The sequence below is a fragment of the Brienomyrus brachyistius genome, chromosome 4 (assembly GCF_023856365.1).
Source record: "Brienomyrus brachyistius isolate T26 chromosome 4, BBRACH_0.4, whole genome shotgun sequence".
NCBI classification, from domain to species: Eukaryota; Metazoa; Chordata; class Actinopteri; order Osteoglossiformes; family Mormyridae; genus Brienomyrus; species Brienomyrus brachyistius.
The window spans coordinates 8,290,403-8,313,690 of NC_064536.1; the positions used below are offsets into that span (position 1 = coordinate 8,290,403).

The 23,288-nt window shown below is 47.2% G+C and overlaps 1 protein-coding gene across 3 annotated transcripts in view; it reads right to left on the bottom strand.

Moving 5' to 3' along the window:
- The window catches only part of amph (amphiphysin), a 45,806-nt gene that overhangs the window by 7,180 nt on the left and 15,338 nt on the right, over positions 1-23,288 (bottom strand). For all 3 annotated transcript variants that reach the window (XM_049011933.1, XM_049011932.1, XM_049011931.1), the window contains exons 3-19: positions 22,274-22,328; positions 19,137-19,231; positions 17,901-17,996; positions 17,508-17,615; positions 17,083-17,168; positions 16,161-16,236; positions 13,044-13,126; positions 10,891-11,029; positions 10,083-10,202; positions 7,603-7,701; positions 7,414-7,437; positions 7,266-7,292; positions 6,986-7,165; positions 5,675-5,707; positions 4,661-4,717; positions 3,854-3,973; positions 2,308-2,367 (exon numbers count right to left, since the gene is read on the bottom strand). In XM_049011933.1, the coding sequence (XP_048867890.1) occupies positions 2,308-2,367; positions 3,854-3,973; positions 4,661-4,717; positions 5,675-5,707; positions 6,986-7,165; positions 7,266-7,292; positions 7,414-7,437; positions 7,603-7,701; positions 10,083-10,202; positions 10,891-11,029; positions 13,044-13,126; positions 16,161-16,236; positions 17,083-17,168; positions 17,508-17,615; positions 17,901-17,996; positions 19,137-19,231; positions 22,274-22,328 (1,458 nt within the window). The remainder of the gene's footprint in view (positions 1-2,307; positions 2,368-3,853; positions 3,974-4,660; positions 4,718-5,674; positions 5,708-6,985; positions 7,166-7,265; positions 7,293-7,413; positions 7,438-7,602; positions 7,702-10,082; positions 10,203-10,890; positions 11,030-13,043; positions 13,127-16,160; positions 16,237-17,082; positions 17,169-17,507; positions 17,616-17,900; positions 17,997-19,136; positions 19,232-22,273; positions 22,329-23,288) is intronic.

A 23,288-nucleotide genomic window follows, 5' to 3' on the forward strand; every position in this document is an offset into this window, starting at 1 on the left:
TGGAAGCTGATGGACAGGCAGTAAAAGCTGATTAAGATGCAGTAGAAGCTGGTGAACAGGAAGTAGAAGTTGATTTATGGACAGTAGAAGCTGATGGAGAGGAAATGTAAGCTGATGGACAGGCAGTAAAAGCTGATTAAGATGCAGTAGAAGCTGGTGAACAGGAAGTAGAAGTTGATTTATGGACAGTAGAAGCTGATGGACAGGAAGTGGAAGCTGATGGACAGGCAGAAAAAGCTGATTAATACGCAGTGGAGGCTGATGGACAGGCAGAAAAAGCTGATTAATATGCAGTGGAAGCTGGTGAACAGGAAGTAGAAGTTGATTTATGGACAGTAGAAGCTGATGGAGAGGAAATGTAAGCTGATGGACAGGCAGTAAAAGCTGATTAAGATGCAGTAGAAGCTGGTGAACAGGAAGTAGAAGTTGATTTATGGACAGTAGAAGCTGATGGACAGGAAGTGGAAGCTGATGGACAGGCAGAAAAAGCTGATTAATACGCAGTGGAGGCTGATGGACAGGCAGAAAAAGCTGATTAATATGCAGTGGAAGCTGATGGACAGGCAGAAAAAGCTGATTAATATGCAATGGAAGCTGATGGACAGGCAGAAAAAGCTGATTAATATGCAGTGGAAGCTGATGGACAGGCAGAAAAAGCTGATTAAAATGCAGTAGAAACTGATGAAGAGGAAATGAAAGCTGATGGACAGGAAGTGGAAGCTGATGGACAGGCAGAAAAAGCTGATTAAGATGCAGTAGAAGCTGGTGAATATGCAGTGGAAGCTGATAGACAGGCAGTGAAAGCTGATGTACAGAAAGTAAAAGCAAATGGACAGGCAGTAGACTGGAAATGGAAGCTGATAGAAAGGCATAAGTTGGTGGTCAGTAAAAGCTGATTAACATGCAGTAGAAGCAGATGAACAGGCAGTAAAAGCTGATTAAAAATGCAGTAGAAACTGATAAACAGGAAATGAAAGCTAATGGACAGGAAGTGGAAGCTGATGGACAGGCAGAAAAAGCTGATTAATACGCAGTGGAAGCTGATGGACAGGCAGAAAAAGCTGATTAAGATGCAGTAGAAGCTGGTGAATATGCAGTGGAAGCTGATAGACAGGCAGTGAAAGCTGATGTACAGAAAGTAAAAGCAAATGGACAGGCAGTAGACTGGAAATGGAAGCTGATAGAAAGGCATAAGTTGGTGGTCAGTAAAAGCTGATTAACATGCAGTAGAAGCAGATGAACAGGCAGTAAAAGCTGATTAAAATGCAGTAGAAACTGATAAACAGGAAATGAAAGCTAATGGACAGGAAGTGGAAGCTGATGGACAGGCAGAAAAAGCTGATTAATACGCAGTGGAAGCTGATGGACAGGCAGAAAAAGCTGATTAATATGCAGTGGAAGCTGATGGACAGGCAGAAAAAGCTGATTAATACGCAGTGCAAGCTGATGGACAGGCAGAAAAAGCTGATTAATATGCAGTGGAAGCTGATGGACAGGCAGAAAAAGCTGATTAATACGCAGTGCAAGCTGATGGACAGGCAGAAAAAGCTGATTAAAATGCAGTAGAAACTGATGAACAGGAAATTAAAGCTGATGGACAGGAAGTGGAAGCTGATGGACAGGCAGAAAAAGCTGATTAAAATGCAGTAGAAACTGATGAACAGGAAATGAAAGCTGATGGACAGGAAGTGGAAGCTGATGGACAGGCAGAAAAAGCTGATTAAAATGCAGTAGAAACTGATGAACAGGAAATGAAAGCTGATGGACAGGAAGTGGAAGCTGATGGACAGGCAGAAAAAGCTGATTAAAATGCAGTAGAAACTGATGAACAGGAAATTAAAGCTGATGGACAGGAAGTGGAAGCTGATGGACAGGCAGAAAAAGCTGATTAAAATGCAGTAGAAACTGATGAACAGGAAATGAAAGCTGATGGACAGGAAGTGGAAGCTGATGGACAGGCAGAAAAAGCTGATTAATACGCAGTGGAAGCTGATGGACAGGCAGAAAAAGCTGATTAATACGCAGTGGAAGCTGATGGACATGTCTCATTATTTTCTGGTGTTCTGTTTTACAGTATAGTAAAGCACCAATGTACAGGATGTTAACTGTTACAATTACTAGCAAAACATTAAAAAACAATGCACTATCCCACTCAACATGAACTGGTGGCAAGCATGAGAATACTGCAAAGCACCCACACAACATGGACACGTTTGCTTATAGGGACAGATGGCCATGTTTGGTCAGTGAGTGAAGAGTGTGTGTGTGCGATGTGGGGGGGCGGGGGGGGGGGGGGGGTATACATACCTCGGTAGGCTCAGCCTCCGGACTCACCGGGGGCTCTCCCGCCTCTGCCTCAGGGACGTCCTTAACAGGGAGCAATGACAGGGAAATGTCAAAATACAGATTCAACACTGTGGTGGAAGGGGAGGCCTCTGGCGTGATGGGCAATGATGCTGCTACACTGTCTTTCGGGACAGGATGAAATGGCATCCTGCAAGCCAGGACCAGGCGGGTTGCTGTGTGAGGGGGCGGGGCCATGCAGAAGGCATGGCCATGAGTGGGTAGGGTCACATGGAGGGCGTGGCTATGAGTGGGCGGGGCCATGCAGAAGGCATGGCCATGAGTGGGTAGGGTCATATGGAGGGCGTGGCCATGCAGAAGGTATGGCCATGAGTGGGTAGGGTCATATGGAGGGCGTGGCTATGAGTGGGCGGGGCCATGTGGAGGGCGCGGACGTGAAGACAGAAACACACTTTGGTGGCGATGATGGATACATGTTCTAACGTGTGGTGAGGCTGTGTGGCGGGTTTTGTACATACACGCTGATATACAGTACTCACAGGAAGTCTTGGGCCACTTGCTTAATTCTGTATCAATATAGCAAATGTTCTGGTTTCATGACGAAATTCCACCGACAAGGAATGTTTAACATATCTGCACAGATCTTCCTCACAAACTTTTATTTTATTTACATAATTTTGCTGACTGACTTATTGAGTTCTGCTATTTTGCCATTAATTGCAACTGTCACTGGCTTCCAAAGGGACACGAAACACAGGTGTTTGATGTTTTATGTGATTGCAAAGGTGTCACTAATTTAAAAGCACCAAATTTTCAATGAACGTTCTAACTCAGTACAGTCCGATTAAAACCATAATCTGTGTCTCAGTTTATTTCTTCTTGAAATTAATGTTTTACTGAAAACTGCTGCTTATTTCTAACGTGATAAATATATTTCTGTCCACAAAGAAACAAATTTTTTTTTGTTATAAAACCAATAAACTTGCAATATTGTTGCTGAATTAAGCAAGTGTTTCAAGACTGTCTATGAGCGCTGTACATGTAACATGAGAGCAGCGAAGTGAATGAAAGACCAGGTATTCTGGAGCAGTTGGAGGTAAATAAAGACTCAGGGCAAGACGGCAGACATGACAGGAGATGATAATGATGATGATGGTGATGGTGATGATGATGGTGTCGATGATGATGTCGACGATAGTGATGATAGTGATGATGATGATGACGGCGATGATGATGACATGGATGATGATGTGATGATAACAATGGTAATGATGATGATGACACTGATGACGAGGATAATGATGGTGACGATGATGGTGACATGGATGATGACTGCGATGATAATGATGGTGATAATGATGTTGATGACGATGACATTGATGTTGGTAGCAGTAATGATGCTGGCGATGAAGATATGGGCAGTATGATCCCCATCATGACAGCGATGGCAGCACCAGTGGCCTTAAAGATGGCACGGTCGAGGGCAACACAGACAGCCGTGACATAAGGGAGGAGCAAGAGCGCCGCCCTGGTGGTGGTGGTAACTCACCGCCGCCTTGTCGCCAGGAGGGCTGGCCTCACCAGCCCCTGGGCTCTCTGCGGCCTGGGCAGTGTCAGGTTGAGGCTCGGGGCCCACCTCCATTTCCGGGGCAGGGGTCTCCACCCCAGGCTTTTTTTGAGGAGCAGTAGAGATCATTAGCACCTTCCCACTGAGCCAGCAGTGAGTTTTACAGTCTGACCCAGTTCTAGTAGCTTGAGGTCAACCTGTACTAGACTGACCTTACATCATCTCAGCATGCATGATAAACAATCAGGTTCTGCTCTACATGCAGTAAGCAAATATACAAAAAAAACAAAAACAAATCCAGGGCAGTAAGTGTAACTAATACATGCAGGATGTCCTCCTCCGTGTCTGACCCACAAACAGCCAGCGGCACAAGCAGTAATCGCATGAATCTCCAAACAGGCATGTACAGGAGATGCAGGGCAGCCACGCATAATGTAACAGCGCAAGCAGGAAAGCGGGAGAAAAAAAAAATGATGCACAAAAATGATAAGCACAGTTAACTGGCATTTCGGTAACAAGCGGCGCTGCAAAAGGAATGAGGAGCACAGCACTGAACAGGCGTGAAATCAAACAGACGACAGCTGCCGCAAAGAAAAGAAATATACGAGCAAAATGCACATAAAAATAAAAAAATTTAATAAAATATGACACACGGATGATGCCGCAGAACCACAAACCAAACATAACATACATACTCATAACAACGTACAATAAAAATACTCACAGTGACATCATGAGAACATCCCCTTAACACAGCCCTTAACAAATGGGGCTATTGGGTAGACTCACCACAGCATCGGATACACCTTCGCTAGTACCAGCGGTAACTGGCTTTCTTGAGTCCAGCTTAATGGGGGAGAGAGTTTGACAGAGCATAAGAGCCCCACCCGCAGGGATGTGACCAAGACCACCCAATCAGGATAAACATTAATAATACTTCACTGTAAAGAGTAGCCAGTTTCTCAGTGCAATTCTCAGCTTCTCACCTTCACTCATGCTATCATATTCAGCAGTGGTGTTTACTACCACTCAAAACATGCAGGTTTCGGGGCCCCCTGTTGGCCAAAAACAGTCACTACAAATGTGACATTTTCAGTGGCTTCCCAGAAACAATAAACTTGCCCCTGCTGTTAATATCATAGCAATATTACATTAATACCATATTGATATCATGTTAATTAACAAAGGGTTAGAAAGAATGTAATAGATCTTTGGAAATTATTTACAAAGGTACTTCATGGACTAATGAAGACATACGGAAGAAAAAAAAATTCACACGTTAAGGTAACACAGCATTAAAAATGCCAGGCGATTTTTCACAGCACAAAGAGTTACGCCCATCGCCCATTGCTCACTTTGAAGTGGCATCTCTGTTTGAAATCGATCTATTATTATATTTATCATTCTTCATGCTTTTTAGCTACAATAAAAGAAAATCTGGCATGAAAAAGTGTCACATGAAGGCATCATTTTTAACAAGTAATTTAGGAAAATGTTACTATATGATACCGATACGGTCGTGTCGTGTCTTTGCACAAAGGGAATCTGTTTAATTCCCTTAAAACTTAATAACCCACGCCAGGGGTCTCACTGTACAGCGAATTATTTTTCCAGGAACTGTGACAACTGGATCATTCCGGTTCTTTTTACAGACTGATCGGTGTACCCCAGCAGAACGCACCGCAACTTCCGTAATATTCCATATAAATAATGCAACAGCTAGCAAATAATCATTTCCATTAAGTGGATGGTGGGTTTCACGCAAGGTACGAGAATTCATGTAGTTTTGAAAGGACTAATTACCTGGGAGAATCCATTAAATGCATTGTCGGACACCTACGTAGGACCAGAAAGAGACAGTTAACACCGAAGCTCCTAATCAGGAGTTAGCACACATATAATGACAGAAGCAAAGCAAATAAAGAGAAGAGGAAGCGGGGGCGGGTGGGGAGGAAGGCAGGTAGGCCTGGGGGGGTAAGTTGAAAAGGAGAGATTTTTCATCGGAGAGAAGCGAGAGGGCGACTGAGGGATCCTCATCTGTGCTACTCTGTGCTACTCTATGCTACTCTGTGCTACTCTATGCTACTCTGTGCTACTCTGTGCTACGTGTGGGGAAGGACGGCTGCTGGATACCTCCTCCACCTTCTGCGCCTCTACTTCCTGGTACAACTTCCCATATCTGCGGTTCGCGACCTCATCTTCGGACAGGTCTGAGTTGTTGTTCTCTGTCTCTTTGGGGCTGGACACGTTTCCCACGCTACCGTTGCCAGGGTTCTGCGAGGACCCGGACTTCACTGGGAGGCCCGTGCTGGCCGGGGGCCCCTCCCCACTCTCCTCGTCCCCAGTGCCATTGGGTGCAGTGAAGCTGTCCTCTCCGGTCTCGGTGCCGCCCCAGCTGCCTGCAGGGTCCCCTTGGGCGTCGGTGGAGGAGCTGCCGCCGGTAGCCGGCCCCTCCTGTGTGCCAGCGGGCCCCCAGGATTCCTCGGCAGCCCCCCAATTATCTTCGCTGTCGAAAGGGTCACCGGCCCACTCGTTGCCATCTTCCTTGGCAGTCTCCGCAAACGGATCCGACTCAAAGTCGAGAACCTCCGTGCTAGTCGGCTCACTGTCGCCACCCTGCTGGCCGGAAGGGTCACCCTGTGATAAACCTGCCCCCTCTGGCAGCTCTGCGGGCTGGCTGAGGTCGCAGGAGTCACCTGCCTGACCCTCCTGCTCCTGAGAGGCGTCTGCTTGGCCCTCCTCAACCCGCTCTGCCTGACTCTGTACTGCCCCTCCTTGGTCATCCTGCACGAAGCCCTCCGACCCCTCAAGCTGCCCCTGCCCCGAGCCCTTGCTCTGGTACTGCCTCTCCCCCCACTCCTCTACCGGCTCGCCCTCCGACGTTGACCCGTTCACGGTCCAGCCCTTGGCGCCGTCATCTGCCTCCTCTTGCGGGATGTTCAGACCCTGCCGGCTCCCCTCGGTGGTGTCCTCAATCTCCTGCCCAAACTCATTGGTGAATATGATTCCCGGCATGTTCTGTGCGTGGCCTGCCCCCTGGCTCGCCCCCACCTCGCCTCCCCCCGTAGCACATGATTCAGCCTCTGGGGTGGAGTCGGGGCTCCAGCTCCTAACCTCCTCCTCAGTTGCTGCAGGCGCCACCTCAGACCCCCAGCCGTCCGCGGGGGGCCACCCCTGTCCATCTCCCTGCCCAGCAAAGGGGTCCTGGGGGGCGTCGGCCTGGTTCTCGGTTGTGTCGGAGGCCGTGGCGGGGGTGCCGAAGTCCGCCATCCAGGTGGTGCCGGCAGCCTGCTCCTGAGGTGGTGGCGGTGGGGGGGGGGGGGGGTTGGGTTTTTAGTAATCTAATTGCATTTCACCCTGCCCCTTGCCCCCTCAACATGCATGCTTTACTCACTGGCTGAGAAGATGCAGCGGCGGGTGCCTGAAGGAAGAGAAGCAGCACATTCGGTTAACGCAGGGAATTGTGGGATGCATGCATCCTGTTCCCTAGACATGTGACCTCAGGATCCATCTCTGGCCAATCAGAGGAACGGGCTGCTTACCGTCCAGAGGTCCCAAGGCAGAGTCTGTGTGGACGCAGCAGTCATTCAGTGATTCGTTCATGCCCGGAAAAATAGAAATACGATACTTATATAGATAAACCTGAGTATCAGATTCTCTCTAAGTCAATTTTAAGCAATTTTAAGTTGTGGGTCTAGCATGGCGTCCTTGTGAGGCGGTGAAGAGCGCACCTGTGACAGGGGTGACTGCGTCTGCCCGATGGGGGTGGTGGCGTCGGGCTTGAATGGGTCGAAGTCCATATCCAGGAGGGACCCCCCAGCCGCCTCCTTCTGCATGGGATGAATGAGAACATTCCGGCGTCAGGAGGAGTACCCATGCTGCAGGTCACAGCCTTTTAGCTCAAGTAAAGTTGGGTGTCTGCTATCATACAGAAGGCTGCAGTTCTGCAAGCCTGGCCATCCACCCAAACCCACCAGAACCACGGGCAGAAGCCCCACCCGGGACTCCCCAGGGAGGAGATTCAGGGGAGCCGAGGTTCACCCACGGGTAGCACTAAAGATCCCCCCCCATTATAACAATTAATTAATTTACCTGTCTGCACCTGAGACTCTCAACCGGATAAACAGAAAACAGGGTGAATTTATTTATATTTACATGCTTGGAAGTGCAGGCAACATGGTGGTGCAGTGGTTAGCACTGTTGCCTCACACCTCTGGGACCCGGGTTCGAGTCTCCACCTGGGTCACATGTGTGTGGAGTTTGCATGTTCTCCCCATGTCGTCGTGGGGTTTCCTCTGGGTACTCCGGTTTCCCCCCACAGTCCAAAAACATGCTGAGGCTGATTGGAATTACTAAATTGCCCATAGGAGTGCCTGTGAGTGTGCATGCCCTGTGATGGGCTGGCCCCCCTTCCTGGGTTGTTCCCTGTCTTGTGCCCATTGCTTTTGGGATAGGCTCCAGACCCCCTGTGACCCAGGAGGATAAGCAGTTTGGAAAATGAATGGATAACTGGAAGCGTCATGTTATGGCGCCAAGCAATTCTCTGGGTGTCCACCAGAGGGCAGCAGTCACTTTCATTTCTTTAGAAGATTCACTAGTTTTCTAGAAGGTTCCAAATAATCAAATGTAGTCAACTCCTACTTGTTCCTGCCCCTCATGGTGTCACTGATTTGAGTTGTGATTTGCTGCCATCCCTATGTAAGCTACCCTTGCTCTGCAGACTGGTTTCGATCTTGAATTAGTTTGGCTGACATTTTAGTCATTTGACTGATGGTTCTATCCAAAGTGATTTACAGTATAGGGAAGGGTTGCATTTTCCTCTGGGATTTGAACCAACAACCTTTGGCTTGTTAGCATAATGGTCTATATGAAGCTTCTACTGTGTAGACTTTATTTGTATTCTGCCATTTGTGGTTTTATATACTTTTTGGTCTCTGCCATAAAGGACTGTTTGCTTTTCTAGTAGAGATTTTTAGTTTTAACATACTTTGCCAGCTTGTCTATCTGCAAGCCAGATCTCTACCTACGGTTCGCTTGCCAGTGAGATCACGTGCAAAAAGGTCTGAAGAAAATGTGTCTTTTGCTCCTAAGGCCACAGTAGTCATTTCGAGCTCATTAGACGCAAATATTTTTAGCAGTATTGACCCTGATTAGAAGATGAATGCATGGATGATTTATTGTTTGTTGGTCCATTAAGAGCTTGATTTTTCTCGGTGCTGTAATTCTGCTAATTAAGATCAATGATCAAGCTTCTGAAACTCTACTGCCCCCTCCTGGGGACAAAGGTGACAAACACCCCGACTTTTAACTGGCATGAGGAACACCGAGTGTGGATGTGGGTGCAGGCTAGGTGCGGTGCTGAGGGTGAGCCAAGAACCCCCCCTCCTGTCCGTGTTTACTATCCTCGGGTGATAAACACATTAATCATAACCCCCCCCCCCACAAACACACAGTCATGAATCACTGCAGTGCCGCAAATTGATTAAACAGCTTAGTGGGGAACGTCCCCGCTTTTATGGAATGGCTCCTCTTAAATATCTGGGGGCAGGAATGCCGCTGGTTACGAGGCAGCAGGTTAGGAAGGGAGCGATTTCCCGGGAGAGGAGTGGGCCATCGCCGAAACTACAGGCCCGCTGTCATTCTCACAGGTCACGTGTCATCCGTGGCATGCCTGACATGGTGCAGAGAGGCCTGTATCGTGACTGTAGGAATCAAACGAATCTTATGATCTCATGTGATCTGATGACGGGAATCCATCTGATGGAGCCTCACGTACGCACACGGCCGCCCTGCCAGTCTTGCACCTCTGGCTTTTCAGAATATATAATTCATTCACCTGTCAGCTTGTCCTCGGTCTACTGGGCTGCATGGCTGAAATGACGGATGTTGTTTAAAGAGACAGTACCAGATCTACACCCTCCTTAAAATGTCTTAGTAAAAAAGGGTCAGGTGGACTCGTGTATATCTCTGCAGAAAAGGATGACAGCACTTACAATGTTACGATGTTTAATAGTTAAAAAGACTTTAACGATTAAAACTAAGCCATTTGCAAGTATTTTCAAGAAAATACTGCAATGAAAAAGATCTTTTAGCTAGTTAACTGTTATTTACATAAAAAGGGGCACGGACCCAAGTGCCGTAATTCCACCCAAGTACCGTAATTCCACGGGTGACTCAGCTATTCTTGCGCTGGCCAGAAGGTGGCGCTCACCTGCGAGGGTGTGGCCTCAGGGCTGAAGCTGTTGTCGAAGAGGCTGACTATCTGCTCCTGGTGGAGTTCCTTGGTGGGCGTAACCTTGGGCGGGGGTGGCACCGGGGGACCCTTTTTAAGCTGAAAGACCCAGAAAGTGTTCCGTCAGAGTCAGTGTGTGCATGAGAATGAGCACATCCTGTTTGTCAAACCACTGGTAACCACTCACAAATAACCAGAAAAGGTGCCGCTTTTCATCACACAATTTATATTTTAACGTCAACCTCCCATCTTATTATTGACAAATTCCTACTGCTCATGAAGGCACCAAGTACGAAAACATGTGACTAACCTTCCCTGCTTTATCTGGGTCATTCTTCACTGTCACCTGACACTACAGTGACGGCCAAATGAGGCTCCATGAACCATTTTCTGTATTTATTGACCCCACTAGATGGTGCCCTTGGTTTGCATTGGGACATGTACTGAGCCCATTTTTTTTTAACAAAGAGCACCATCTAGTGGAGTCAGAAAATACAGCAAATGGTTCACGAAGCTTCGTTTGGCCATCAGTGTCTGACACCCATATTTATCCAGGTTTGGGGAGCCTGATGCTCATGGTGCATCACAAGCTAACAAGATAGCACATGGCTATCCTCAGACAAGAGCCTCCGAGGGGATCCCTGCGAGTGTTTTAGAAATGAATAGGGTGACTATCCAGGCCTGACCTGACAGTGAAGGATGTCAAAGTTTCCCTCAATATAGAGGACAGAGAGATGAGGGCCTGGCATGGAGAATGGGGGCCAGTCGGCTGTAAGCAGCAGAGCACCTGCGAAGGTGACTTGGGCCGGGGCGGGCCGGGCGAGGTGGGCCTTAACGAGTGGTTGGGGGCGACCTCGGGGCTGCCTGGCGGGGACTCGTCCTCAGGCGGGGAAGGAGTCCTGGCGAGTCGCAGGGGCCCGGAGTCACTGTGGGATGCAGCAGAGACACCAAAAGGATTTACTGTGTATGTTTACCTCGGCATCACTGCAACACGGAGTCAAAACACCCATAAATATTTAACAACTGTACTAATGTTTGTGGTAGAAGTGATGTCCATGCTTATTAATAGTTTCTAAATTATATTCTTAATGCCATTGCGAGTAACTCTCGCAGCCATCATCTATCCAGTAACTTGAATTAAACTGTTTTGTAATTGAAGTGAAATTTCTTAATTGCTTAACTTCGATCTTCATGTAGGAGACAAAACGCTAAGGAAATGAATAATGACCTAATAATACTTCAGTAAAAACAGAGTGTAGCTAAGTAGCATTTATAATAATGTTTTTTTCTTATAAAGACGGTCAATTGTGCTCATGCCAGGATTTCATTTTATTTCCGCATCAGAGTCCGTTTCCGCTTTCCATTTTATTGATATTTTACATACTGAGGTTAGCTTGTTGTAGTCTTCGCGGTTGTTGTGACGGTTATTCCGATATAAATAAAGCATTTATAGGACTTTTGTAGGACTGTATCTTGGACGTGCCCCTAACGTCATCACAGACGACCGGCCACATCAGGGCACATCGACAGCGCTCACGTTTCAGTCATGTGACACAGAACGGGGCCGGCGGCAGACTGTTTCTAGAAGCTTCTATTGAGCTCCCATCTAGTGGGTTTTACATCTACATGGCTGCGCGGAGCTAGCAGGACGGCTTTGGAAGGGAAGGCAAGAGACACGCGAGCTCGCAGTGTGAAGTCCCAAGGATACAGTCATGGAGAAAGACAGATGGAGACCCTTCCAAGTGCTGGAAGGTAATAAAATACCATAAATATGTCGTTCTCATAAAACGATAAACAACACTAATAATTCCCATATCTGCTCCCTTTCCTAACTAAACAGTCAGTTCGATAAACAACACTGTCTGGACCAGATTGGACAATTGCTCATAAAATGTTCAAATTCCCTAAATAATTCATTTTGAAAAACACAGTCCTGCAGTGAATGGATAAACTGCAAAACGGTAAATGCCAAATGTTCGACGGGAAGACAGCGGAAGGGGCGAGTTCCTCTCTGGAACTTTCACTGAAAGCATTTGCATTTCCATGACTCCATTCTTGGTCAGCTAGGGTTCCGTTTGAAAAACAGCTCTGGGACTGTCTCTCTGCTCACCAACGTACCGTTTGGTCCTGCTCCATGCACAAGGAAGACAACAGCAGGTGTCAGGGTTCAGTACAGAGCATCACAAGAGACCCACGACAAACTGTCTGCTTCACACAATTCGCCAAAGATGTCGGATTTGTAAAAATGGAGCGCCTCGCATGTTGGTCTCTTTGATCTCCTGCCAGCATCTTCTTCACTCTACAGTAACTTGAGTGGTTTGCATCCTGCTTGAAACACACCAGGCCCCAATGACTTCATACAGTCACGCCTATACCCGGTGACAGGTATCGACCAATATCGATTATAAGTATTTGACGAAATGACTAAATCAAAGCAGCTCTGTTGTATTGCTTTACATCTGTGGTTAATTTGGATTGGGCCCAGAACCTGCAGGTCTTATCACACTATGGGGTCAAAGGTCATTCAGCCCCAAACCAAGGAGTGTTTCTCAATATTCATATTTGATCGTACTTGTGTTCTCGTGTACTAATTTTACTTCACCATCCATTGCCAAATACCAGTTCCAATACTAAGAACAGAAGCAGGGAACAAGGTAAAAATCCCCAAATGTCGTTCCTGCCCCGCCACAAATATCAAGGATACATCGGATGCATCCTCACTGAACAAGACCAATCCCATGATTCATTGCGCCCCAAGTTCATTTCTGGAAGGCAAGTTAGCAAGACTGGTCTTGTAAAGACCACTAGTACGATCTTTGCATTCTTGGTATTGAGAAGCATCCAAGCAGGCCTCCTCATTAGTGTCCTCCAATAAGCTGGGAGGGTTTAATAAGGGTTATGAGCCTAAGTGTGACTCCGCCCCATCAGTTCCCATCATACCTTGGAGCTCCCTGGATGGTGAACATCTTGTCCGAATGCTGCTCCCCCAGCTTCGTCATCACCTCGTACAGCTTGTGGCACAGCTGACCCAGCAAGGACATGGGAGACACAGGAAACAGCAATGTGTTCATGGGTCATGGGGGGTTCACGGGACCACACCATGTCTCAGTATGTCATGTTTAAATATCTTACAGATTTATATTAGAATTATTATTGTTTCTTGAACTACAATCAATAAGATCAATATTTCATTTCATTGTATGACCCGTGCATCATATAGCTGAAGATATTTTGACTTCTTATTATGGCTGTCAACTGATAAAAAAAAAATGTATTGCGCATTTTGCAATGAATTGATCTGATTAATCAAAATTAAAAACTTGTTTTTCTTCTTTAGACTAAAGCTGGTTATAATGCATATTAAAATGTAACATGGACCGCCAAATTAATGTAGAACAATAATGTTTATTTCAGATACAGAAATGCGTCTTCGGAGGTCGTTAATGTCAACAGAACAAATCGAGTGGTTCTTACTGCCATTTGTATGCTTTGTTTGGTTGTCCCATAATGCACTGCGCGATGATGTCAGTAATCGTGTGAATTGCATTCATTTATTTTCATGTGCCATTTTGAATTAATCGCGACGATTTAACGCGTTCGACGGCCCTTCTTCTTATAAAATACAAATTACAAAACCAGGACCCCCGCTGTATCAATGTGTACTGGGAGAGGACCCAACCTCAAGTGTAAATGCATACGTACACAATAATGAGGTCAAACTCTGCACTGTAACACTACAGCAAATCTGAAGCTGATTAGTCAGCCGGTTTCCATGATCAGGGGAAAACTGGAGACTTGCCTACCTGGCGGGCGAGCTTATATCATTACATGGGGACAAAAGTGGTCACACTGGATGCAGACAGATGGATGAACCCATTAAACTTAATGAGTCACGGACAGTGCGGTACATCCCTTCTACTCCATAAGCGCCAACGACGACTCCCAAGAAAGGTTTCTGGCAGATTCTCGTAACCATGGAAATGCAGCCTCCTTTCTCGTAATTGTGACTCTCTCCCCACGGCATTGATGGGTGGGTTAATTTACCCCTGTTCACTTCAGTGACCCATCACAGCAGGGGGGTTATTTTAACTCCAGACCAGTAATATGGCACAAAAGCAGTAAACACTATTGGTAAATGTTCCAGATGGCTAATGCACTCCATGTGACCCCCGCACTCTGCGGGAGCCCCTTCACATGGACACATCAGCAGCCCCTGCATGGCAAAACAAGCTCCGCCGAACGGATGTCGAAGCCGAGGAGAGTAAACTGTCCCAGAATCCTGAGCCAGGCACCATACACTCTCGATGTCTCAGACAGGTAGAAACACGCGGTGGCGTATGAGAGAAGCTCGGGCTGTAGATAGGTGAGAAAGGCCGAGATGTTTGTGCCGTCCCCTTGCAGCAGATGAGATATGACTGATGGTTGTTGACTAGGATTTAGCTCTGTTTCAACAACAAATGTCCCTTTTATCAAGCAAATCAATGTCTATTTCCTGTACAATTTCACACCTTACCCCCCCCCAGGAAAGTGATTTCCTAAAATAACCATAATAAACAAGTAACCTGCTGCTTCACTACCTTAAGGCTCAATCGTCCCTGAGAAGCCAATACTAACATATCAGGACTCCAGGATGAGATGACGCCGGTTATGTATACCAATATGACCAGCTGAATTCAAACCGTGTGATTGGTTAGAAACTCCCAACATGTGCACTGGGGTCTTTGAATGGATCTCATGGTGCCAGTAAGATTAACAGGAATGTGTGAACATTATGGAGATCCTGGCTGTAGTTACAAACTAGCATCATGCTCACGTGCGTTTAGCTTCGTGTGTATCAGAGGGGAGCAACACTGCGTAGCTGCTAGGAGAGAGAGAGATGGCGTGCTGGTGTGTCACATGTTAGCCCCGGCGTGAGGCCTGGTGTGAGCCAGGCTACATCTGCGCCTCCGGGGAGCTGCAGGAGGCCACAGACGGTAGGCCCGGCGGTTCTAACAGCTCCGAAGGCCGAAACGAAAGCATGTGTCACACAGAGGGCAGCAGAGGGAGAAAGAGGAAACCAGCAAATGGGCTGGATTCTAAATTAGTGTGTATCTGGGACAGGAGTGAGGAGTAGCACGATAGATCGAGCCATCCAGGCTGTCCTGTACACCCCCCACCCCCCCCTGGTGGTGCTACCTGCCCCCAGTGGGACCCTCCGGCAGACACACTGTCGCAATGCAGGGAGCCGTGTGATGCTAACCCCATGGGGCGATTCGCACACTGCGAGGCACTACTGCCTCAGTGCTGAAGCTATGCTATTGTGTACGTAGAATCAGCCACTTACTGCAATCAAATCGTACAGGACTTGGGCTGTTTAGGCATATTTACCCAAAACTAGACCCCAATCTAGGAGAATATTCGGTGCTGTGTACGCTTAGTATGCTAATGATGCTACATATGCTAATGTATGCCAAACAAGCAAGTTCCTCCACATCCGTTCTTTTTATGCACCAATCCTCCAGTGGAGCTAAAAATAATCCGGCAAGTGGCAGGGAGGCGGGGAGCACAGCCTTTCGGCCTCGTCGTGACAGCCGCTGGCGTTACTACCAGCAGGAGTGGCTGCCATGTCGTCTCAGCATATGATCAGTATCTGAAATCCTCATGTACGGGTTTGGCAGAGCCAGGCAGAACAGACGACCTTCAACAAAGTTGACCTGCTCATTTGTTTCCTGGGGCGAATCTGGCTCGATTATGTTTGCAACTAGTTAATTCTCAAAGGTAGACATATGATGCAGCTTACAGACCAACTGATCCTCTCATTCCTGGTTCTATTTTGGTTAAGCAACCGCGAAACAGAAACTCCAGTGATGCCTAACTCCAGATCGAGCACCGTGCTCTGTTGTTCATAGACAAGCATAAAGAGAGGTGTAAGTTGACACAAAGCATAACCTGTCTGGTAACTTAGGCATAATCTGCTAAAATTAGCATTGTGTTGAATTGATAGGGCTCCTTATTCCACCAAAATGGGAATCCTCATAAACATAACTATCCCCACAACTCTGCGGTCTCTCTACTTACCATCGATATCTCTCTGTGGAACTTGGACTCTAGATTTGTGACGTTCTTGAACGTGTTGACGTAGAAACCCACTCGGCTGCAAGGGAACGGTGCAGTGTGTTCATAAACAGGGACACCACGACATAAAGCACATACGTTCATGACAGGCACGCACGAATCCACTCAGGCGGCCAGATCAAACACCGACTCTACGGCGGCACTGGATTTCCAGATCTAATGTGTGGAATATTGCTACAGCAGAAATTAAGGGAGTACTTAAAATGACAAGTTATCATTCTAAATATAATACCAAGCGAGGCTATAACCCCGCAGTCACTCTGCATGAGAGCCGCACGGCTCATAAAATACTGAAAATAGAATAAGATGTCAGTGCAACGTCACAGCCTAAGGGATCGTTTGCTGTGCAGATGTAGACGGAGGAGCTTGGGGATGTTGTGACATGGGACAGGACTGTGATGACTTCCGATGTCCCTGGTACTGGAAGAGGCAAAACTATAATAACAAAGGGGATATTGCCTTCCTGGCCCATAGGAAGGGGGGTCCCCCTCAAGCTTGACCTTAAATCTCAAATCCTGGAGAGCATCCAGCCAGCAGCTTTGTCTGTACCCCATGTTACTGTCCTCGATGTTATCCTAATGTAAAGTTGTGGCATTTGTGCCGACGACTGCCAGCCCCAGTAGAGAACCTAATCAAGCTCACCAGAGGGCGACCCACACCTTTGACTGAGAAAAAGTCACTGAAGGGGTGTCAAGTTAAATTCCCACAGGGGGTGTGGACTGCACATCCCAGTCAGGGTGAACGTGCAAAGCAGGCTGAGAAACCCAACACTGTGTCATAACTGTAGCCCTCACCCTAACCCTAACCCCAACATATGAAGAGAGTGAGGCTCCCACTCTGCTGCAGTGCATGCTGGTCCTCCTACCTGTCCCACAGCGAGGGCAGCTCCTCCTGCAGGTCTATGTTGAGCTCGTCAAAGACCTTCTGCGCTTTCTGAAACTCCTCTTCCGCCTGAAAGACGACAGACACCACCCAGGGCTTGAAGCCTCATCGCGGAGCAGGGCGCCCTCTGCAGGACTATTTATAAAAGTTTCATACTCATGCAGGGACACAGAGATGTGCAATGAATCATGGGATTGGTGTCGTTTATGGCGAGGATGCAGCCGATGTATCATTGATATTTGATGTGGGGCAAGAAGGACATCCGGGGATTTTTACCGTCCTCCGTACTTCTGTTCTTAGTATTGGAACTGGTCTTCAGCAATGGAAGATTAGGTAAAACGGGTACATGAGAACACAAGTAGGGTTACGTACGCACCCTCAGAGATGTGCTCTGGGAGTGCCCCTCACCTTGGCCACCTTGCGCTCATTCCTGATGGCGGACGCCTGTAGGGATTCTACGTAATGCCGTGCGCTGTCGTAATCTATCAGCTTCCTGCTCCTCTTCGCCACGCGGTTCTGCAACATATTAACAGGTAGAGCACCTACATCAGCAGAACAGACAAAGACTGTCACGGTTTCCATAGTGATGTAACTGGAGGTCCCTAACTGGGGGCCTCATTAATCCAGCAAAATGACCTGATGTTCAGTTACAATTCTCTCGGCATGAATCCAGCATCCGTAAATGACTAACAACTACAGAGACGGATCCATTCCCTTTTTAATTTTTTTTATGCTACACTGTTGCAGGAATGATGGGGTACAGGGAGGGTGTGGCTCTAAATAAGGCCAATGACAACGTACTTTGATATCAGGGAATTGGGCGAGGTACGTGTCCAGGGTGATGAGCGACGAGTCCACCAGCTTCTGGTGGAAATCCTCCCAAAGGGCATCACAGTTCTGCGAGGTGCAGAGAGCACAGTGGGATTAAGATATGTGGCCTCAGAACATGTTATCACTCATAGAGAAATCCTAAATGCATCACTGTCCAGGACTACAAAGAGCTGAACAATCCTTAAGGGATGTGACATGCACTTCTCACATAAGAATCATGGAAACCGCCCCATGGACGTGAAATGGCTGAATGTCATTAAGAGATGTTCTCGTATTAACATGAACTGATAGGACCTCACTGGATGACACCAGTTGCTACCAATGATAACCCAACTGGGAGTTTTCTGCTCTTCCTGCAGGTTCTTTCTAGCTCTCCACTCAAAAATCTGCCACCCCCCAGTGCAGATTCTGTTTATGGCCAACAGGAGGCCCCCAAACCTCACAGGTTCCACCAAATGCCTGGTTTAAGTGGTAGAAAATACTACTGCAGAGGATGTGGCATTTCCAGCACAACGCATTCTACGACAGGGACACCAATGAGATGAGGCTTTATATGGTTTCCGACAAGGGCATTGTGGGTAATCTTAATGATTTTTTTCTTTCCTCCCGCAGAAACGAAGTTCCTAGACACTCAATTTGTCTCCGACTCAAGGCAACAGAGAGTTTCAATTCAATTCACTCATGTTGCTGTTTATACAACGGCATTAAACAAAATGCTAAGTGCCGAACGTGGGCGGATTTTCATCCGAAAGATGGAACCCAGCACGGAGTGGACGGCACAGAAGCACAGACTAGAGCTGCTCTGGGGGTTATTTAGCATCAGTGCGTGAAACTTAATCGCCGATTAAAAATGCATAAATCAAACCAGGTTCACCCTGGGGGGCGGCAACAATAAAAATGAGCCACTTTTTAGCAAAGGCCCATGCATTCAATACTAAAAAGGGTCACATCCCCCCCAAGCCCTTTAGACAAACCTGTGCCCCCCCCCCAGCATTTCAAAGCTGGAGTTGGGCCTGAACCAAGAGCACCTATTTAACAGACGTCACTGGATGTGGCCTGTGAGACCTCACATGGGCATCAGCTAATCAATCCGGCCAAGAGTTTTGATTTTGCCACAGTCTGCAAAAGGGTAACTCTTTCGTGATGGAATTTTCCACTAATATAAGTGACTGGTAGTGGATGGAAGAATGTGGATGCGACGCTCACCTTCCCGATGGTCATGACGTCGTCCTTGCCGTGCCAGTCTGGCTCGTAGACCTCATGCAACGACTCTGTCAGGTTCATGGAGGCCTGCTGCATTCCTGCCAGAAAAACGTTGGGCATTAGCACATCTGCATCTTCCAGGAAATACCCCACAGCCTTTAGCCATTAGCTGTTAGTGTACCTGTGTCCTCCAGACATACCCCACAGCCTTTAGCCATTAGCTGTTAGTGTACCTGTGTCCTCCAGACATAGCCCGCAGCCGTTAGCCATTAGCTGTTAACGTACTTGTGTCCTCCAGACATACCCCGCACCCGTTAGCTATTAGCCGTTAACGTACTTGTGTCCTCCAGACATACCCCACAGCCGTTAGCTATTAGCCGATAACGTACTTGTGTCCTCCAGACATAGCCCGCAGCCGTTAGCTATTAGCCGATAACGTACTTGTGTCCCCCAGACATACCCCACAGCCGTTAGCTATTAGCCGTTAACGTACTTGTGTCTTCCAGACATATCCCGTAGCCATTAGCCGTTAACGTACTTGTGTCCTCCAGACATACCCCACAGCCGTTAGCCATTAGCCATTAACGTACTTGTGTCCGCTAGACATACCCCGCAGCCATTAGCCATTAGCTGTTAGCATACCTGTGTCCTCCAGAAACACCCCACAGCCATTAGCCATTAGCCGTTAGCACGTCTGCATCCTCCACAAACATCTTGTGGCTGTTAGTCATTAGCCCCTAGCATGCTTGCGTCCTCTGGAAATACCCCACTGCCATTAGCCACTAGCATGTCTACATCTCCTGGAAACATCCTGTGACTGTTAGCAATTAGTCGCTAGCAGGCTTGCATTCTCCAGAAAGCCATTGACACTATGGCATCCCCCGGAAGCACCCCATGGCCGTTAGCCATTAGCCGTTAGCCTGGCTACGTCCTTGCGAAACACCCCGAGGCCGTCAGCCAATACCACGTGTGTGTCCTTCTCGGGCAGCTCCGGGTTTCCTGTTTAAGCGGCATTTCTAACTGCGTGCCAAATACAAAGGACGAATGCAGCCATGAATGAATGTTTGCTAAGACTGCAGCAACGCAGCCCCAAGGGCATCTGCCTGTTCACTGTGCCTTTGCAGTGTGCCCATTCTCTAGCAGAAAGTGACCTACAGTGATCCAGCGAGGCTGAAACACCATCACCGGGGCCCCGCACTAATGCTGTCTCGCACAAAATAAAAGCTGTGCCTTTTAACATTAGGCTCTAAGCTGCTGGTTTGAATGCTGTGTCCACAATCAGAAGGTTGCCAGTTAAAGTCAACTGAGTGGTTGCACTGTGGGGCACCTGAGCGAGGCAATTAACCCCAATTGATTCATAGACTGGCTGACCCAATATTGTATGTTGCTTTGGATAAAAGCTTCTGCTAAATAAGTAAATGTAAATAATCTGAGCTGTATCCATGTTCTGATAAAACACATATCTAAGTGTATACTGACACTGTCCTATTTAAGGTCAGGCTGCCCGTTAGATCCCTGGACAACAAAGACTGCCAGGTCTGGTGGAGGCCAATGATGTCACCTCAGAATCAGCAGCCCTATTCTGTGGTTACCTAGGCGCTGCCGGGGGGAGGGCAAGCTGGGTGGATGGGGGAGGGGCCAGATAGGCCATCTGTTAGTGCGGTCTGACAGCCAGTCACTCAGAGCCCTGTCCGGGTGCTTTGCATGTGGTCTGCGTGGGCGGGGGGTAGTGCTGAGCCAGACTGCAGCCTTGGCAGCCTCCCAGATCAGTGAGCGATGCCACATTACAGAGCAAGGCAAAAGGTGCAAAACACATCCCCTGGTCATGTGACGTCTGGTCACGTGACACCTGGTCATGTGATGCCTGGTCACATCCTAAACAAAGCCGTCAGCAATGCGAACTAAACAGTATGTTGTCGCTGTCCAAAGAAAACCACATATGTCCACTTTCTGACTATTGAGACTTTGTACTACAGATGGAACAGACCCATTTACCTCTGTCTACTGATAGCATTCAACATCTAGTTGACTAAAGAAAAGATGTTTTATGAAGTCATCTAACTAGCATTTATGACTGCAGCAGTCAGCATTTACATTCATGAGGGTCATTTGTATGGATTTTTACAATGCTATTTTTAAGAGGCTAACATCGATAGCTAGATAGCTAGCAGACTAATATCATGGTTAATTGTGAATATAAAGTGAGATTAGTTTGTATCTTGTTGAAGCCAACATATGCGTCTTGCTAACACCAATTCACCAATTGGAACATTCACTGACGGCTCTGCAGAACCGTCTATTTGTGGTGCTAAGTGTCAGACCCTTATCGTCCAATCCTGCTGTGTGCCACGCCCCCCTCGTTAGCCTCTTGTGGAATCCCCGTGTCGTCAGCTGTTTCAAGTTGTTTTCATTAGTTCTGTGTATTTAAATCCGCTTCAGAGTATGTTTCCCTAATTCTGTCATTGTATTGTTGTAACGATTTTTGTCACGTGTGCCTCTTCGTCTCCCCAGTGAATCCCTTTTTACCCCAGCCTGCTTCCCCGCTCCGTGCCCAGCACCGTTTATAACACTAAGCGTGTCTCATTACATTGTTTCGGATTTATTCTGTAAAGAAATTTCTGAGATAATGCGTTTTTTCACATTGCTGAAATAATGGGCTTTTGGAGATACGTTTTTCATTGGACAGCAGCAATATTTATGCTGTAGTCTCTGCTACAGAGTCACATGAGAAGAAATGGAGTCCTGTTTGGAAACGCTGGTGGTATCACTAGTTTAAGTGTGACATGACCCTTGATACGTATTAATGTCATTATGAATCTGCCCTGGATAATCCTTAAGGCATGGATAAATGGCACTTAAAGCTGATCATTCTGTTTCTCTTAGATTGACGGTGGCCCTAAATGACCTGACTGGTCGCTTGTCAACAATGCGGCCTTTCAAAGATTCTGGGCAGTTAAGGGACTCACTTTAACCCAATTACTGTAGGAGCCCTGATGACCTGTCGCCGTGAGATGCAACCAGGCCACACCAGACAGCATCTGTGCACAACTACAGCTAGGATATGAACCAGAGAAGCCTTATCAGGTAAGCTAAGCGTGCTATCGCAGCCCCATGCGTGTGCGTGTTTCACTCCAGCTGACCTTTCACTGCAGTCAGGTATGCCTTCATTTCCCTCTGCAGCCTGAACCCCTCGGTCTGTGGGGAGAGAAAAACAAGAGTTAGGAGAGGTGGTGTAGACCACGTCCAGCATCCAGGAGGACCTGGGGAACCTCAGTGATATTCGCATCAAATTTTATTTGGAATACAAATCTTAAATTATCCTAGTGGATGCCGACGACCACAATCCAGGGTGAAACAGATTCATCCCTGACATGTCATTATAGGGCGCCTTCTCGGTGACGCCGTGCATGATGTCATCACCGTGAGACAGCCCCCATCTGAGTTGTGAGAACACCAACAAAGGGGATCCGTGGCCAAATCTGTGTACGATTAACACACATCTCCAAAATGCTTAGGCAAACACTGGGAATATTACTCTAATGACTAATGTGTGCATTAATTCACATTACCAAGGCTGTCTGCAAGATATTAACCATGAATTCATGCATATGTTTCTATATTTATATATGAAATGTGAGTCTGACCTTAAAATAAAATATGAAAAAAAAAAATTAAAAGGGGTGAACATTTTTTTATTTTTTATTTTTCATTTTATAGAGCAGAAACATGCTTAACGTTCAGTTATTTTAACCTGTGGTGTTACGATGTATTAACAGTTAGGGGACGAAAATTTACCAATTACCGTGACTAGTTATAGGTTTAATCCAGTGCTTACTGCCTGCACGTCTATCATCCAATCACATCACCCGGTCATGCTGCTGACCTGATATGTCAAACCGATTGTGGGACATAATGATGAGGCTGTGAGGCATGTCAGGTGACCTTAAAACAATTTCGTTTGCAAGACGGAACAGTGGGGAGACAGGAAAACAGTGGGCGGGTTTCCCAGTTCCAGTTAAAAGGTTTTTACTGGAATACAGCAGCTCTTACAAGCTCACACGGGAAAACACATCCCATCATCTATAGACACAGTAACACTGTCAGGTATGCAACCAGGGCTCTGGCTACACTTTTCGCAAAAGATTTCTCAAAGTT